Genomic DNA, 16790 nt, shown 5'->3' with positions numbered 1-16790 from the left:
GTCAGGACAACATTGCCCAGAGGCCTGCGCCGGAGGGCCCCCACTCCCCCAGGAGGTGTCCCTGTGCCCTGCATCTTGGAGAGATGGGTAGAGTGTGCCCGATGTGGGCATGGCTCAGGCCCTCCTCAGGCGTCTCCTGCAGAGCTTGGCTTGAAACACGGACCCAAGCTCCTGGAACTCACTCACCCGATTTTGTTTGCTGGTTTTGGGTCTGGTGGCACTGAGGACACTCGGAACAGCAGTGAAGGGGTGTGGCCCAGCCGGAGCACAGCCTGTCCTGCTGCCTGCGTCTGCTCGGGCCTGTGGGTATTGTTGCGTGGGAGGCATTCTTTCCCCTTTGCTTTGTGCATCCTCTGCTCGCAGCCCTCCCACCCCAGTCCAGCCTTGCGTGGACCCTGGCATTGTACCCATGAGGGTCGATGGAGTTGCCCCTCATGGCTGCCTCCCTGTCCACATCATCCCTGGCAGAGGAGGTGGGGTGCAGGTGCCATGTGCCAGAGCCTGGAGCAGCACTGGGTGGGGACCATTCTAGCCACCATTTCCGGCTGCTGTGGGTCAGCTCACCCTCTCTGCTGGCCTCGCCTTCTCCTGCTGGGTCCCTCACCGGCACTGCCCCTCATCTCCTTGGAGGGTCCTTGAGCAGGGAGGGGAGGAGGTCAGGAGGGGTGGCAGCTGAGGGGAGCTTTCTGCCCACGGCAGAGGCAGTGCTGGAGCTGGTGTGTGCTGGCCCATGGGCTGCGGCCCCATCCCACTGGCCTAGGTCCTGCGTGGCCAACAAGGGAGCTGGCCCGCTGGCTCTGGGCTTCATGTCCACCTGCTCTGCCTGGCTCTGCTGCCTGTGCTGTTGGGTCTACTCACCATAAACGTGAGCATCCTCGCTGTGGCTCAGCCTCTCCTGCCCCTGCCCATGGGATGTGAGGGTGTCTCCAGCAGCTGCTCAGCCCTTGGAAGAGAGAGAGAAGTGGGGAGGGGTCAGGGGGGTCTGAGAGGAGGGGAGGCTTGTGTGGGAGGAAGGAGAGATGCAGAGCTGGAACCTGCGCAGCCTGCACTGGGGTGAGGGGCACATGTAGCGTCTGCTCCCCAGTCAGCCTGGGGTGCCCTCCTTGCTGCCCCCTCATCAGGTCGCTGAGCTGGTGGCTGGCTTGCCACGCAGCACTGCAGATTGCTGGTCAGTTGCTGCGGCGTGGATGGCTCTTCCTCCTCCCTTCCGCCTGCTGTTCCTGGGGGCGCTTTGGGCTTGTGTCACCGGTGAAGGCCCAGTGTGTTCTGGCCTCTGCACTTTAGGGCTGGGCTGGTACCTGCCACTGTAGGGCCGGGAGCCAGGGGTTGGTTTCCACATACGGCTGTCCCAAGGCTCGGAGTGGCAGTCAGAGATCCCTGGTCCTGCCGGCCAAGGCCCTGGCCTCCCTGGGTTAGAGCAGCTCCCCGCAGATTCCTGTACCCCTTCTTGAAGCCCTGTCCGTCCGGGACCATGCCGTCAGCAGGGAGTGGTGCCAGAGGAAGGGGCCCCGGGTCTGTTGGGCCTTGGGTGGGCTCTGCCTCAGACGCACGCTCCCTGCACTGTGTCTGGCAGGCAGTGACCCAGTGCTCCGCTCCCGGCTGTGGCCGGCTTTCCTCTGGGGGATACCGGGCCTGTTCTCACTGGTGGAGGGGAAGGGACTTGCTGCCAGACCGCAGCCTAATTCCAGGTCAGACACCTGCAGGGCTCGTCGGAGATACCTCTGTCCTCTGAGCCTCTGGGTGGCAATGACCGGCTGAGGCGCTCCACTCCCCGCCCGTGCTCCCTCCTATTGGTGCTTAGCCTCGGCTGATAGCCGCTTTCTGGGGTACAGAGCAGGACTCCCTCAGGGTCACTTCCGGTTCAGAACCCTCCCTGGGAGCCCTGAGGCCCGTTGGTCAAGGATTCTCTCCAATGAGACTCCAGGTGGCTGGGCACCCCAGTCCTGCCCTGAGGGAGGGTCTCAAGGTGGCCACACCTTCGGCCCACTTCGTAGGAGCTGTTCCGTCCTGGGCGTCTCCTGGGGTCTGGGACTTAGAGGACCAAAGGGTGTGTGCTTATCCTGTCTGTGTCCCCAGAGAAGAGCCTGGAGCAGGACCTGGCCACCCCCATCCTGGACATCGAGGACCTGGTCCAGAATGGGAACAGGCACAAGTGAGTCCCTCCCTCGAGGTCGCATTTGCATAGCCTTCCAGGCTGGGACCTCCCGCCACGTGCGGACACACACATTTCTTTCCTTTTCTGTTTTCATCTTTTAATCCTGGAACTAACGGTTGTTCAGTATAAAAAACATGAACGATTCTGAGGAATAGAGAGAAATGGAACTGCCCTCCTTCCCTGCACTCAGCCTGCTCACTAGTGACTGCTGGGGAGTGGACCCGCCCGCTGTGCTCCTGTGGTCTGGTTTTCGGGGACCAGTGGGCGTGGTGCTGACCCTCCTGCCTTGGGCTCAGCCCTCCACTGGACCCTTACCCGCCACCTCTGATGGTTGCTGGAACTTCTGAGCATCAGGGCTCCACGCTGTGATGAAACAAGACAGTTTGTTTCTGCTTCCTTCACCAATCTACCCAGAACGGGGTTGAGGTTTTCTTGTTTTTGTAAGTTTTTAAATAGGTGATCCACTCCCAGAGTTGAACACATGTCCCGTTTCCCCCACCCCTGTGCCCATCAGAGGATGTAGCATCCAACCCAGCCTCAGCCTGCGGCCCAGGGTGGCTGATGCATGTCCCGAACCCCCAGCCCTGTGAGGCTCACGTCCTTCCCCTGTGCCCCAGGCTGTGCCCGTACTACCTGTCCCGGAACCTGAAGCAGCAGGCTGACATCATCTTCATGCCCTACAACTACTTGCTGGATGCCAAGGTAAGGCCTCAGCTATGTAGAACGATTCCTGACCCGGGTGTCCCGGGCTTGTGAGGGGCCGTCTAGCATCTGTTGGTTCGGCTTCTGGGATTAGAGACTCACTCAGACCAGCAGGTGTGTGGGAGGACCTGGTGTCCCTCACTGGTCAAGGTTCACGGTGACCAGCTCCGAGCAGCTGGCTGGGTAGCAAGGAGACCGCAGGGCTGCAGCTGGACTGGCCCTGCCCTCGTCTGGCAGTCAGCTTTAGTCCCGGACTAGAGTGTCGTGGTATTTGGCCTTTGGTGCTATGCCCTCCTGTTTTAATGCAGGGGCATCACGTCCAGCGGCTCACGCTCCATGTCATGGAGGCACCCCATGGATGTGCCCTGTGCTTCGGCATCGACTGGGTCCCAGGGACCGTGCTGACAACGCCCTGTGCCAGGCACAGGTCTTGGTGCTGGGAGGCAACCAGCAGGAAAGCCAGCATGTGGGCTCTGACTTCAGCAGAGTCTGCACAGGAGTTGGTAGTGCCGAGGGCCATGGGGTGAGCCTGGGGGCATGGCCTCAGGAACAATAGCCCCTGAACCACTGCTGGAGCGGGTGGCTGGAGAGGGTGCAGGAGGAGGAGCAGGAGCCCAGCGAGGCTGGACTCTGGCACGGAGAGCGGTGTTTGCTGAGGTTTGCATGTGATTCTCCCAAGTCTTGCTTTTAACCTGGAGACTGGGCCTGGGCACCCAAAGGCAATGATAGCTCAGCTGCCCTCCTGGAAACATACTGATCTCAGAGCAGGTGGAGCTCCCACTCCTGACGCCTGGACTCCCTGCAGACACGTGCACATCGCGTCCAGGACAGACCCACAGAGACTGGCCAAGGTATCTCCGTGGGAAAGGAAAGGGAAGAGTTGTTCGTTCGTTTCTCCCCCAAATGGTACTGGAGTAGCTGGATGTCTGTTTGGAAAAGAGTGGGTCTTCCCCAGGACTTCACTACTTCCCGTCGCAGGAAGCTGAGCCTCCTTGGAGGTCCTGGGGTCACAGCAGTGGTCAAGAGCTTTCTCCACTTGGACTACCCGGGCAGCACCCATGAAGGAAAATACCGATAAATGGGACTTCACCACAATTTAAAGCCTTGAGTCTTTGAAAGAGGTACTCCTGGTACATTTGTCTTTCAAAGGGCGGTGCCCAAAATATGTGCAGCCCTTGTCACCAGAAGAAGAGGTAAATGAAGCAGAGATGAGAAATTTATCTGAAACAGTTCAGAGCAGTGATGGTAAAGATGCTCAACAGCATGAAAAAAATATAGTAACTGAAAAAAGAACAGTCTGAGATAAAGAATGACACAACACAAATAAAGCACACATTGGAAGGAATACACAGCAGATTAGGGGAAGCTGAGGATTGAATCAGTGAATTAGAAGACAGTTGAAAAAATCACTCAATCAGAGAATCGAAAAGAAAAACAACAGGAGGACAGCTTACGGGAGCTGTGGGGCAGTATGAAACATAACAATATTAGAATAGCAGGTATGCCAGAAGAGGCAGAAAGGGAGAAAAGGATAGAGAATGTGTTTGAAGAAATAATGGCAGAAAACTTCCTAACCTGGTAAAGGAAAAAGTCACACAAGTTCAGGAGACACAGAGAACCCCAAACAAGAACCCAAACAGACTCACACCCAGACACATCATAATTAAAATGCCAAAAATTAAAGACAGAATCTTAAAGGCAGCAAGAGAAAAGCAACCTGTTACCTACAAAGGAGCTCCCACAAGGCTGACACCTGATTTCTCATCAGAAACTCTACAGGCCAGAGGGAATGGCATGAAGTACTCAAGGTAATGGAGAGCAAGGATCTTAGACCAAGATTACTATATCCAGCAAGGCTGTCATTCAAAATAGATGGTGAAATAAAGAGCTTCCAAGACCAAAAAAAAGACTAAAGGAGTTCATCACCACCAAGCCAGCATTATAAGAAATGCTAAAGGGACTGCTGTAATGAGAAGAAGAAATAGAGAAACCTAGCCATACAGAATTTAAATGGCAATAAATAAGTACCTATCCATAATCACCTTAAATGTAAATGGATTAAATGCTCCAATCAAAAGACCTAGGTAGATCACAATACCAGATATCAAGCTATATTACAAAGCCACTGTTCTCAAAACTGCCTGGTACTGGCACAAGAACAAGCATATAGACCAACTAGGGGCCCGGTGCATGAAATTTGTGCGCTGGGGAGGGGTCCCTCAGCCCAGCCTGCCCTCTCTCACATACTGGGAGCCCTCAGGGGATGCCCTATGGACCTAAGCCGCAGTCTGGCTTCCCTTTGCTTGAGGCTACCGGGCTGATCAGGGGAAGGCGCCTGCCCCATCACCCCTCTGCTGCAGCCACTGTCAGTCACCGCAGCCGCCAAGGTATTTTCATCAACACAAACACCCTTCACCATGAAAAAATGACAAATTTCTTTAAGCATTTTCAAGATGTGTCTTTCATAGAATATGACATTTCTTTATTTTTCTTTTTATCCTCACCTGAAGATATGTTTCCATTGATTTTTTACCCCCTTCCCTCTAATCCCAAGCTCAGCCCCTCCCCAAGCCTAAAGCCCCCACCCCAGGTTTAGGCTTGGGAAGGGGTCCCCCCCACCCACCTCCGATCTCAGGCTCTGCCCCTTCTTAAGCCTAAAGCTTGGGGCGGAGGCTTTAGGCTTGGGAAGGGCTTCCCCCAGCACCTACCCAAGCCTAAAGCCTCCGCCTCAAGCTTTAGGCTTGGGAAGGGGTGTCCCCCCCCCCCCCCCCCCGCAGAACCTCTGATCACAGGCTCAGCCCCTACCCAAGCCTAAGGCCTCCGCCCCAGGTTTAGGCTTGGGAAGGGGCTCCCCCCAGCACTTCCCCAAGCCTAAAGCCTCCGCCCCAGGCTTTATGCTTGGGAAGGGGTCCCCGCCCACCCCCCTCCCATCCCTCCCCCCCCCCCCCCCGCACCTCCAATAATAGGTTTGGCCCCTTCCTAAGCCTAAAGCCTCCACCCCAGGATTTAGGCTTGGGAAGGGGTTCACCCCCCCACCCACCTCCGATTATAGGCTCGGCCCCTTCCCAAGCCTAAAGCCTCCACCCCAGGTTTAGGCTTGGGAAGGGGTTGTTCCCCTCACCCCCTGCCCGGAACCTCCGATCGCAGGCTCGGCCCCTTCCCAAGCCTAAAGCCTCCACCCCAGGCTTTATGCTTGGGAAGGGGTTTCCCCCTCCCCACGCACCTCCGATCGCAGGCTCGGCCCCTTCCCAAGCCTAAAGCCTCCACCCCAGGCTTTATGCTTGGGAAGGGGTTTCCCCCGCCCCACGCACCTCCGATCGCAGGCTCGGCCCCTTCCCACGCCTAAAGCCTCTGCCCCAGGTTTAGGCTTGGAAGGAGTTCCCCCCGCCCGGAACCTCCGATCGCAGGCTCGGCCCCTTCCCACGCCTAAAGCCTCCGCCCCAGGTTTAGGCTTGGGAAGTGGTTCCCCCCACCCCCACCCTACCCCTCCCATCGCAGGCTCGGCCCCTTCCCACGCCTAAAGCCTCTGCCTGATGGCCGGCTGGGAGTGACCTGGGTATGTATGCAAATTAACCACCATCTTGGTTGGGTTAATTTGCATACTCGCCCAGATTGGCTAGTGGGTGTGTCTTGGGCATAGCGAAGGTGCGGTCAATTTGCATATTACTCTTTTATTAGGTAGGATGGAACAGAACAGAGAACCCAGAAATTGACCCAAGCCATTATGCTCAATTAATATTTGACAAAGGAGGCAAGAGCATATAATGGAATCAAGACAGTCTTTTCAATAAATGGTGTTGGGAAACTTGGTCAGATACATGCAAACAAATGAAACTAGACCACCAACTTACACCATACACAAAAATAAACTCAAAATGGGAAACCAGCAACAAAACGAAAAGGGAGCCCATTGTATGGGAGAACATATTTGACAATAGTGACGACCAGTGACCGGTCAACAGACAGGAGCTGCTGGGTGGGGACGGAGGAGGTGACTTCCACCCCCAGCGCTAACCTCCCGCTGCCCCATGGCCCACCGCTGCCAGGGCCCCTCTGCTGGGGCAGACACACCTCTCCTCCCTACAACTCCAGGCCCGGGTGGAGGCAGGCCTGAGCGGCCCCCAGGGTCAACCCCCCCCACCTTCACCCCACAGCATGTCACACTGAACCTCGCTTGGGGCTGCAGCTAAACCCGACCTCCTAGCCTGCCTGGCCCCCACCCCACTTCAGGAGATCGGATCCCCGCCCTGAGCACTTACAGCTGTGAAATGGCCACATTTAAAGAATGGCGCCAATCGGGGAGATTTGACCGTTACCAACCCCTTTGGGCCCCCTCCTGCCAGCGCTTCCAGGGATGACCACCGCTACAGGGCTGCTGGCCAGAGCCCACCCCTCCGAGGCCTGCCAAACCCTCTGCAAAGCTCGATACCTACAGTCCCAGGAAACAATCATGCCCTCCTCCCCTAATCAGCACCTGCTACCTGTGAGGGTACCCGTGGGCAGTTGGGGGTGAGCAGGCTGGCGGGGGGGGGGGGCACTTGGGGGCAAGCAAGCCGGCAGAGGGGTGGGATTGTTGGGGGCGAGTAGGCCACGGGGAGGGGGGGCAGTTGGGGCGATCAGGCTGGCAGGCAGAGTGGTTATGGGCGATCAGGCAGGCAGGCAGGTGAGCGGTTAGGAGCCAGTGGTCCCAGATTGCGAGAGGGATGGCCCAGATTAGAGAGGGTGTGGGCCATGCTGAGGGACACCCCCTCCCCCACACAAATTTCATGCACTGGGCCACTACTACATCTGATAAAGGGCTAATATAAAAAATATATAAGGAACTCATACAATTTAACAAAAGGAAGACAAATAACCCAATTAAAAAATGGGCAAGGGACCTAAATAGACATTTCTCCAAAGTGGACATACAGATGGCCCCAGAGACATATGAAAAATGCTTAAAGTCACTGATCATCAGAGAGATCCAAATTAAAATGACTGTGAGGTACCATCTCACACCTGTCAGAATGGCTACCATCAACAAATGACAAGTGCTGGTGAGGATGTGGAGAAAAAGAAACCCTCGTGCACTGCTGGTGGGAATGCAGACTGGTGCAGCCACTGTGGAGAACAGTATGGAGTTTCCTCAAAAAATTAAATATGTCACTTTCATTTGATTCAGTGACCCCATTTCTAGGAATATATCCTAAGAAACCCGAAGCACCGATCAGAAAGAATATATGCACCCCTATGTCCATAGCAGCACAATTTACCCAACATCTGGAAACAGCCCAAGTGCCCATCAGTAGACGAGTGGATAAAAAAGCTGTGGTTCATTTATACCATGGAATACTATGCAGCAGTAAAAAAGAAGATCTCTTACCCTGTGAGACAGCATGGAGGGACCTGAGAGTATCATGCTGAGTGAAATAAGTCAGTCAGAGAAAGAATCTAATTACAAAATAAACTGATGAACAGAATGGACCCAGAGACATGGAAGCAGGGAACAGAGTGCGGAATCTCAGAGGGAAGGTGGGGAGGGTGGGTGGGTGGGAGGCAATCAAAGACCTTGTGTGCAAATATGCATGGCCCATGGGCACAGACAATAGGGTGGTGAAGGCCAGGGGCTGGGGTGGGCTGGAGACCGTCAACAATAAAGAATTATTGAAAAAAAAAGAAAATGTTCAGGAGTTGCACACGAAGACCATAGGCAGGTGGCCCTGCATTCCCACCAAAAGGGCTGAAATTCAAAAGACCTAAAATTGGTGTCGGCAAGTTTAACATTCACCAAAGCCAGAGACAGCCCTGTCCTTAAACAGCTGGTGTCCCAGGAACAGCCGTGAGCAATCAGAAGGGGTGACCTGCGCTCCACGCAGCCACATGCATGGGCTCGGGAGAGCACGCCCACACAGTCCTGGTCCCTGCTCATAGGAAGAGGGGGTCGTACGGCGGGGATGTCACCTCTTGATGGCACACTTAAAATGGGCACTTTATTTTATGAGAATTAAGATTAAGTGAGCCGAAACCGGTTTGGCTCAGTGGATAGAGCGTCGGCCTGCGGACTCAAGGGTCCCAGGTTCGATTCCGGTCAAGGGCATGTTCCTTGATTGCGGGCACATCCCCAGTAGGGGGTGTGCAAGAGGCCGCTGATCGATGTTTCTCTCGCATCGATGTTTCTAACTCTCTATCCCTCTCTCTTCCTCTCTGTAAAAAATCAGTAAAATGTATTAAAAAAAAAAAGATTAAGTGAAAAGAAGTACGGATGCCAGACCCCTCTGCAGGTGACTTCCCTCCCACGCTGGGGTGGCAGGTGCTGCTGAGCGTGCTGTGGCAAGGGTTCATGGTCTGCTCCCTTGTGCTCCGTGTCACTGGGACACACACCTGATGTCCAGCCCAGTGGTGGTGGGCAGTGCCCGGCCCCTACAACTAGCCGCCACCCAGCAGCAGGTATCAGGGCCTGCCCAGTGTCCCAGGTGGTACGGACTCAGGCTCACCAGGGCTGTGCTCCCTGAGCCTCCCCTCCTGGCCTCCAGGGGCCCTGAGGGGAGCGGCTGCCCCACTCAGCTGCAGCCCTGCATCCTCTCCCCCGCCTGTAGAGTCGCAGGGCACATGGCATCGACCTGAAGGGGACGGTGGTGATCTTCGATGAAGCTCACAATGTGGTGAGTGCTGGTGGCCTTCCCCACACCCTCCCTCCCTCCCTCCCTCCCGCCTTTCCCCGCAGAGAGCAGTGCAGACCTTTGTGTCGCAGACCTGTCACCTGCGCCCCCAGTCAGTCATGTGGCCTCTGCCAGAGCCTGTGTTCCCAGGAGCAGTGGCCTTGACCCGGCCCTGGAGGGAGGTGCCATGCTCTGGAGCGGGGGCGGCTCCACGACGGCTTGGTGTCCAGTGTGGGTGGCGGCCCTCAGCCCCACTCAGCTCCAGGCACTTGCTGCCCATGGACCAGATCTGACTTAGAGCAGCCAGAAATGTAGATTTTAATGGGAAATTTCCCATTTACGAAGTGTTGGCTGCTCAAGTAAAGTGGTTTCAAACACTGGGCTGGGCTGGGCTGCTGTGTGGGCTGGGCTGGCTGCTGTGTGGGCTGGGCTGGGCTGGGCTGCTGTGTGGGCTGGGCTGGGCTGCTGTGTGGGCTGGGCTGCTGTGTGGGCTGTGTGGGCTGGGCTGGGCTGGCTGCTGTGTGGGCTGGGCTGCTGTGTGGGCTGTGTGGGCTGGGCTGGGCTGGGCTGCTGTGTGGGCTGGGCTGGGCTGGGCTGCTGTGTGGGCTGGGCTGGGCTGGGCTGCTGTGTGGGCTGGGCTGGGCTGCTGTGTGGGCTGGGCTGCTGTGTGGGCTGGGTTGGGCTGCTGTGTGGGCTGGGCTGCTGTGTGGGCTGGGCTGCTGTGTGGGCTGGGCTGCTGTGTGGGCTGGGCTGGGCTGCTGTGTGGGCTGGGCTGCTGTGTGGGCTGGGCTGGGCTGGGCTGCTGTGTGGGCTGGGCTGGGCTGCTGTGTGGGCTGGGCTGGGCTGGGCTGCTGTGTGGGCTGGGCTGGGCTGGGCTGCTGTGTGGGCTGGGCTGGGCTGCTGTCATGGGATGTTTGTGGCCCAGCTTCAGAGTCTGTGGGTAGGGCTGGGCTCCCCACTCTCCTTAGCTCTGCACCCCCAGGCCCTGCCTCCTGGAGCTCTCCAGGCCCAGCGCCTGCTCACTGTCACACTGCATGCTTGGCCTCTCAGGAGAAGATGTGTGAGGAGTCTGCGTCCTTTGATCTGACGCCCCACGATGTGGCCTCTGGATTGGAGGTTATCGACCAGATTCTGGAGGAGCAGAGCCGGGCAGCGCAGCAGGGGGAGCTCCGCCTGGAGTTCAGCGCAGACGCCAACTCAGGTGAGCCTGTGGGCAGGACGTGAGGACGGGCGCGGTCTGCTCCCGGAGGCCGTCTAACGAGGGCCCTTGCACGTCGGCATCTGGGGACACTTTCAGAGACTTCCCAGGGCCTCACAAGCAGGGGGCTTCCGCCCAACCCTTCTGGCATTTTCTAAAGACCTTTCATCCTTCCCCAGCCCGTGTGCTTTCCCTCTGCTGTGTGAAGGTGAAAACAAATGTATTAACCGTGAGACATTGTGGGTTTTTTGTTAATCCTCACCCAAGGATATTTTTCTGTTGATTTTTAGAGAGAGTAGAAGGGAAGGGGAGAGGGAGTGAGAGAAACATCAATCTGAGAGACACACATGGGTTGGTTGCTTCCTGCACGCACCCCACCAGGGCTGGGGATTGGGCCTGCATCCAAGGTACGAACCCGGGATCTTAGGTCTACAGGCCGACGCTCTGTCCACTGAGCCAAACCAGCTAGGGCCATGGAGACGTTTTTAATGACCTGCGAGCATGGTCCACGCGTCACTCCTCCTAGGTTTGTTCCCAGTGGTTTCCCCGGGCAGCAGTAACCTTGGTTGATGGAGAAACCTTTGATGGATGTGGTGGTGTGTCCACAAGTTCACTGTGGCCTTTGCTAGTGGCTAACGAGGCCTCCAGGTTTGTTAGGCCAGCCTGCTTTGTGGTGGTGTTCCCAGCAGCTGCCGCAGGCTTTTCAGCATTCATGCTTCATGCTGTGAATGCGATCAGATGTTCTGTGTCCTCACATGGGCGTGGGCACAGGTGTTGTGGACAGCCTCCGTGTCCTCATCCCTCTGTGATCACAGACGTGGGCGGGCTGTGCAGGGAGCAGGCCAGGCGCCCCCTCCTCTCACTCACGCTGACTTTCGTCCTGGTGCGTCCCTGGCCTCCCGACCCACACCCACCTGCCTTGGGAGATGGAGTTTGGGAGTGGCATTTGTTTGTTTAGTGCTGGAGTTCTCAATCTTTGTGGCTTCAGGACCCTTTACGTTAAATCTGGCTAAAGGTGGTTTATGTGAGTTACGTCTCTGGATACTGTGTGAGCAATGACAATGGAAACTTTTTTTTATTATTTTTATTTAATTTTTAAATCTTGGTAAGAGACTCAGACTGAGGCCTGAGGTTCAGACTGTGTTCTTTTTTTTTTTTCCCCAGAGAGGAAGAGAGAGGGAGAGAGATATAGAAACATCAGTGATGAGAGAGAATCATTGATTGTCCGCCTCCTGCACACTCCACACTGGGGATGGAGCCCTCAACCTGAATTGAACCACGGCCTCCTGGTTCATAAGTTGACTCTCAACCACTGAGCCACACCGGCTGGATGAGAAATAATTTTTAAAAATTGGAAGAGTGACAGTGTGTTACAGTTTGGCAATCTCGTTAATGTCTAGCATGATGGGAGAAGGGTGGGCCTCACCTGGTGCTTTGGATTTGCTGGGCAGCTCCATCGAACCAGGTCCTGGTCTCGGCTGCTGCTGACAGTCACTACAGACTCAGTGGCTTAAAGCAACACAGCCTGGTTCTCCTACGGCTCTCAGAAGTCCAAAACAGGTGGGCAGGGCCGCTTCCTCCTGGGGCTCTGGGCAGACCCCGTTTCTTGCCTTTTCCAGTTCATAGAAGTGCTGCATCCTTAGCCCTGGGCCCCACATCCCTCCGACCTTGCTCTGACTATTGTCCCCTCTCCTCTGACCCTCTGCCTCCCTCCTGCCTGAAGGACCCAGCACGGTCTCCCATCTCTGGTCCTTTAACATCCTTCCACCTGTAAAGTCCCTTTTGGCATGGAAGGTGACATGCTCACAGGTTCCGAGGATCCGGTCTGGACGTGTTGGCGGTCGTTCTCCGCCTCCCACATGCAACCTCTGGAAATGGCACTGTGTGTGTATCTGTGAAATAACAAGAGGTAAAAGGCAGGTAGGACAGTGTGGCTGTCATTTACTAGCAGTGACATCAGGAAAAGAGCTTTGGCCTTGCAGTGTCCTGAGCAGGGCTCAGGCCTGCCCTGCCATGCCTCGTGACCCGCCCTCCCTGCTTCCCTGTCGTAGGGGGTTCCTAAGTCAGCCACAGGCAGCACCCGGACCCACGTCTGAGGAGAGTGCGGGCTCCCAGGCACTTGTCCAGAAGCAGGCTACCTAGGCTGACTTCAACCTGGTTAATTTTCAAATGCAGTTCATTTCAGAAGCCATGGGTCCTGTAGGGTTTTGTCTTTAAAGCCCAGGGGTTCTGTTGTCTTTGCGGGATTTTTCTGATCAGTGTTGTCCGCATGTGATGTGCTTTCTCGCATGTCCCAGAGCTGTGTGTGTGGGATTTCTCCTGCATCTGCGCTTCGGGCTGCTGCGTCCGGACGCGCTGTCCTCCACCTGAGCCAGAGCTCCCTCCAGTCCTCGTGTCTCTGGTTTCTGGGACTTCTTTGTCTTTGATTGAGTTCCAGGTGTGCGACAGGGCGAGACGATGTTTGTCTCCACCTGCAGTTTCTTTTTTTCTTTTTTTAAATCTTTATTGTTGAAAGTATTAAATATGTCCGCTTTCCCCCCATCGACCCCCTTCAGCCACCCCCCCTACCCCAGGCTTTCACCACCTAATTGGCCATGCCCATGGGCCATGCATATTTGCACACAAGGTCCTTGGTTGATTGCCTCCCACCCATCCTCCCTCCCCTGCTTCCCTCCCAGATTCCGCACTCTGTTCCATGCTTCTGTGGTTCTGGATCCACTCCGTTCACCAGTTATTTTGTAATTAGATTCCACCTATGAGGGAGATGATGTGATACTTGTCTTTCTCTGACTGACTTATTTCACTTAGCATGATACTCTCCAGGTCCCTCCATGCTGTCTCAAAGGGTAAGTGATCCTTCTTTTTTACTGCTGTATAGTATTCCATGGTATAGATGTACCACAGCTTCTTTATTCACTCATCTACTGATGGGCACTTGGGCTGTGTCCAGGTCTTAGCTGTTGTAAATTGTGCTGCTATGAACATAGGGGTGCATACATTCTTTCTGATTGGTGTTTCAGGGTTTCTTAGGATATATTCCTAGAAATGGGATCACTGGGTCAGATGGCAGTTCCATATTTAGTTTTTTGAGGAAACTCCATACTGTTCTCCACAGTGGCTGCACCATCTGCATTCCCACCAGCAGTGCACGAGGGTTCCCTTTTCTCCACATCCTCACCAGCACTTGTCATTGGTTGATTTGTTGGTGGTAGCCATTTTGACAGGTGTGAGATGGTACCTTATTGTCATTTTAATTTGCATCTCTCTGATGATCAGTGACCTTGAGCATTCATTCATATGTTTCTTGGCCTTCCTGTGTCCTCTTTGGAGAAGTGTCTCCTTAGGTGCTTTGCCCATTTTTAATTGGATGTTTGTCTTCCTTCTGTGAAGTTGTATGAGTTCCTTATTCTGCCTGCAGTTTCTTTTTGTTTTCTTTTTTCTTTCTTTTTTTTAAAAATTTAATAAATCTTTATTGTTCAGATTATTACAGTTGTTCCTCTTTTTTCCCCCCATAGCTCCCCTCCACCCGGTTCCCACCCCACCCTCTGCCCTTACCTTCCCCCCATCCTCATCCATAGGTGTACGATTTTTGTCCAGTCTCTTCCCGCACCCCCACACCCCTTTCCCCCCAAGAATTGTCAGTCCACTCCCTTTCTATGCCCCTGATTCTATTATATTCACCAGTTTATTCTGCTCATCAGATTTTTAATTCACTTGATTTTTAGATTCACTTGTTGATAGATATGTATTTGTTGTTCATAATTTTTATCTTTACTTTTTTCTTCTTCTTCCTCTTCTTAAAGAATACCTTTCAGCATTTCATATAATACTGGTTTGGCGGTGATGAACTCCTTTAGCTTTTTCCTATCTGTGAAGCTCTTTATCTGACCTCCAATTCTGAATGATAACTTTGCTGGGTAGAGTAATCTTGGTTGTAGGTTCTTGCTATTCATCACTTTGAATATTTCTTGCCACTCCCATCTGGCCTGCATAGTTTCTGTTGAGAAATCAGCTGACAATCGTATGGGTGCTCCCTTGTAGATAATTAACTGTTTTTCTCTTGCTGCTTTTAATATTCTTTCTTTGTCTTTTGCTCTTGGCATTTTAATTATGATGTGTCTTGGTGTGGTCCTCTTTGGATTCCTTTTGTTTGGGGTTCTGTGCATTTCCTGGACTTGTAAGTCTATTTCTTTCACCAGGTGGGGGAAGTTTTCTGTCATTATTTCTTCAAATAGGCTTTCAGTAACTTGCTCTCTGTCTTCTTCTGGGACACCCATAATTCTGATGTTGGTATGCTTGAAGTTGTCCCAGAGGCTTCTTACACTATCTTCAAATTTTTGGATTCTTTTTTCTTTTTTCTTTTCCGGTTGAGTGTTTTTTGCTTCTTTGTATTTCAAATCTTTGACTTGATTCTTGCATTCCTCTAGTCTGCTATTGGGTCTCTGTATAATATTTTTTATTTCAGTTAGTGTATGTTTAATTTCTAGTTGGTCCTTTTCCATATCCTCGAGGGTCTCATTAAATTTATCGGCCTTTTCCAGGAAATTCTTGAAAAACCTTATAACCATGGTTTTGAGCTCTATATCCAGTAGTTTGCTTTCCTCCATTTCTTTCATTTGTGACCTTTTTCTTTGTCTCCGCATTTTGGCTGCTTCCCTGAGTTGATAGAGTGGCTTTGTGTGCTAGGTGTCCTGTAGGGCCCAGTGGCTCAGCCTCCCCAGTTACCTGAGGTGGACACTCTTGGTGCACCCCTTTGTGGGCTGTGTGCACAGCCTTGTTGTAGTTAAGCCTTGATTGTTGTTGGTATCACTGGGAGGAATTGACCTCCAGGCCAATTGGCTGTGAGGATCAGCTGTGTCTACCCTGGGAGAACTTCTGTGCTGGAGACACCCTTATGAGACAAGACTTGCAAAATTGGCAAAAGCCTCTGTGCTCAGCTTGGATAGGGCGGAGTCTCAGGGCTGAGCAGACAGTCTTGTCTTCCCGTCAGCCCTGCCCTATGAGGCCCCTGGGTCTCAGTGTCCCTCGGTAATCGCTGCAAGCACCTCTGAGAGAAAGCCGCCCTCAAGTTTCACCCGCTGCCAGACAATCCAGTTTCTCCCCCAATGAATCTGGATTCCCAGATTCTCGCCCGGAACTGGGGTTCAGCGCAGTCGGAACTGGGGTTCAGTGCAATCGGGAGCTTCTGTCTCCCTCCCGCTAGGGAAAGCCAGTGGCGCACTCAGCAGTCAGTCCTCTCTGCGCGCACTTGTGCGCGCGCCTCCAGACCCCTGCTCTCCGCGGCTCCCCCAAGTCTCCGTGTGCCTTTCTCTCTACCCAACAGTCCAGACTCCCCCCGTATGAGCGTAGGTCCACAGGGTCTCGCCCGGAACTGGGGTTCAGTGCAGTCAGAACTGGGGTTCACCGCAGTTGGGGGCTTCCTTCCTTCTCCCTCCCGCCAGACAAAGCCAGCCAGGCACTCAGCCGCCCTTCCTCTCTGCGCGCGTGTCTCCGTACCTCAGCCCTTTGCACCTCCTCTGATTTTCCGTGAGCTTTTCTCTTTCCTTCTAGTTGTAGAATTTCCACTCAGCCAGCTTTCCTGTGGTTCTGGATGACGTCCGTTCTGTCTTTTAGTTGTAGTTTTGAAATTGTTGTGCGAGGCAGCAGTTTAGGTGCTTACCTATGCCGCCATCCTGGTTTCTCCCATTTATCTCTGCCTGCAGTTTCTAAGGCCCTGTATATGGCCTGTTTCTGCTCCTGTGTTCCTTCTCATTTAATCCTCATTTCCAAATAATTCTTGCCTTTCCTTCTCATTCCAGGTGAGTCTGTCACTTCATTTCTGAGTTTTTAAACCTGAGTTATGTTGTTTCATGTCTTCTGTCTTGTTCTGATGTGTTCACTTTTTGTTTCATCTAACTTTTATTTTGAAATCATGTCAAATTTACAGATAATTTGCTGGTAAAGAACCTCTCTCCCGTCACCTAGACTCCCCCTTGCAAAGGTTTGCCCCATTTGACGGGCCTCCCCTTCATGTGGGCAGTGCAGGTGCAGGTACCTCAGGGTGTCTCCTGAGGCCAGGGTGCTGTCCTGTGGCTGCAGTGCAGTGACCTGCTCA

General features: G+C 53.9%; 1 protein-coding gene across 1 annotated transcript in view; it reads left to right on the top strand.

Moving 5' to 3' along the window:
- RTEL1 (regulator of telomere elongation helicase 1) overlaps positions 1–16790 on the top strand; it is a 37626-nt gene that overhangs the window by 3767 nt on the left and 17069 nt on the right. The window contains 4 exon segments of the mRNA XM_054724118.1: positions 2077–2152; positions 2773–2857; positions 9436–9501; positions 10549–10699. Coding sequence (XP_054580093.1) covers positions 2077–2152; positions 2773–2857; positions 9436–9501; positions 10549–10699 — 378 coding nt within the window.

The sequence above is a fragment of the Eptesicus fuscus genome, chromosome 12 (assembly GCF_027574615.1).
Source record: "Eptesicus fuscus isolate TK198812 chromosome 12, DD_ASM_mEF_20220401, whole genome shotgun sequence".
Lineage (NCBI taxonomy): Eukaryota > Metazoa > Chordata > Mammalia > Chiroptera > Vespertilionidae > Eptesicus > Eptesicus fuscus.
Note: the sequence above shows the minus strand (reverse complement) of the source record. Positions and strands in the feature narration are given on the sequence as shown.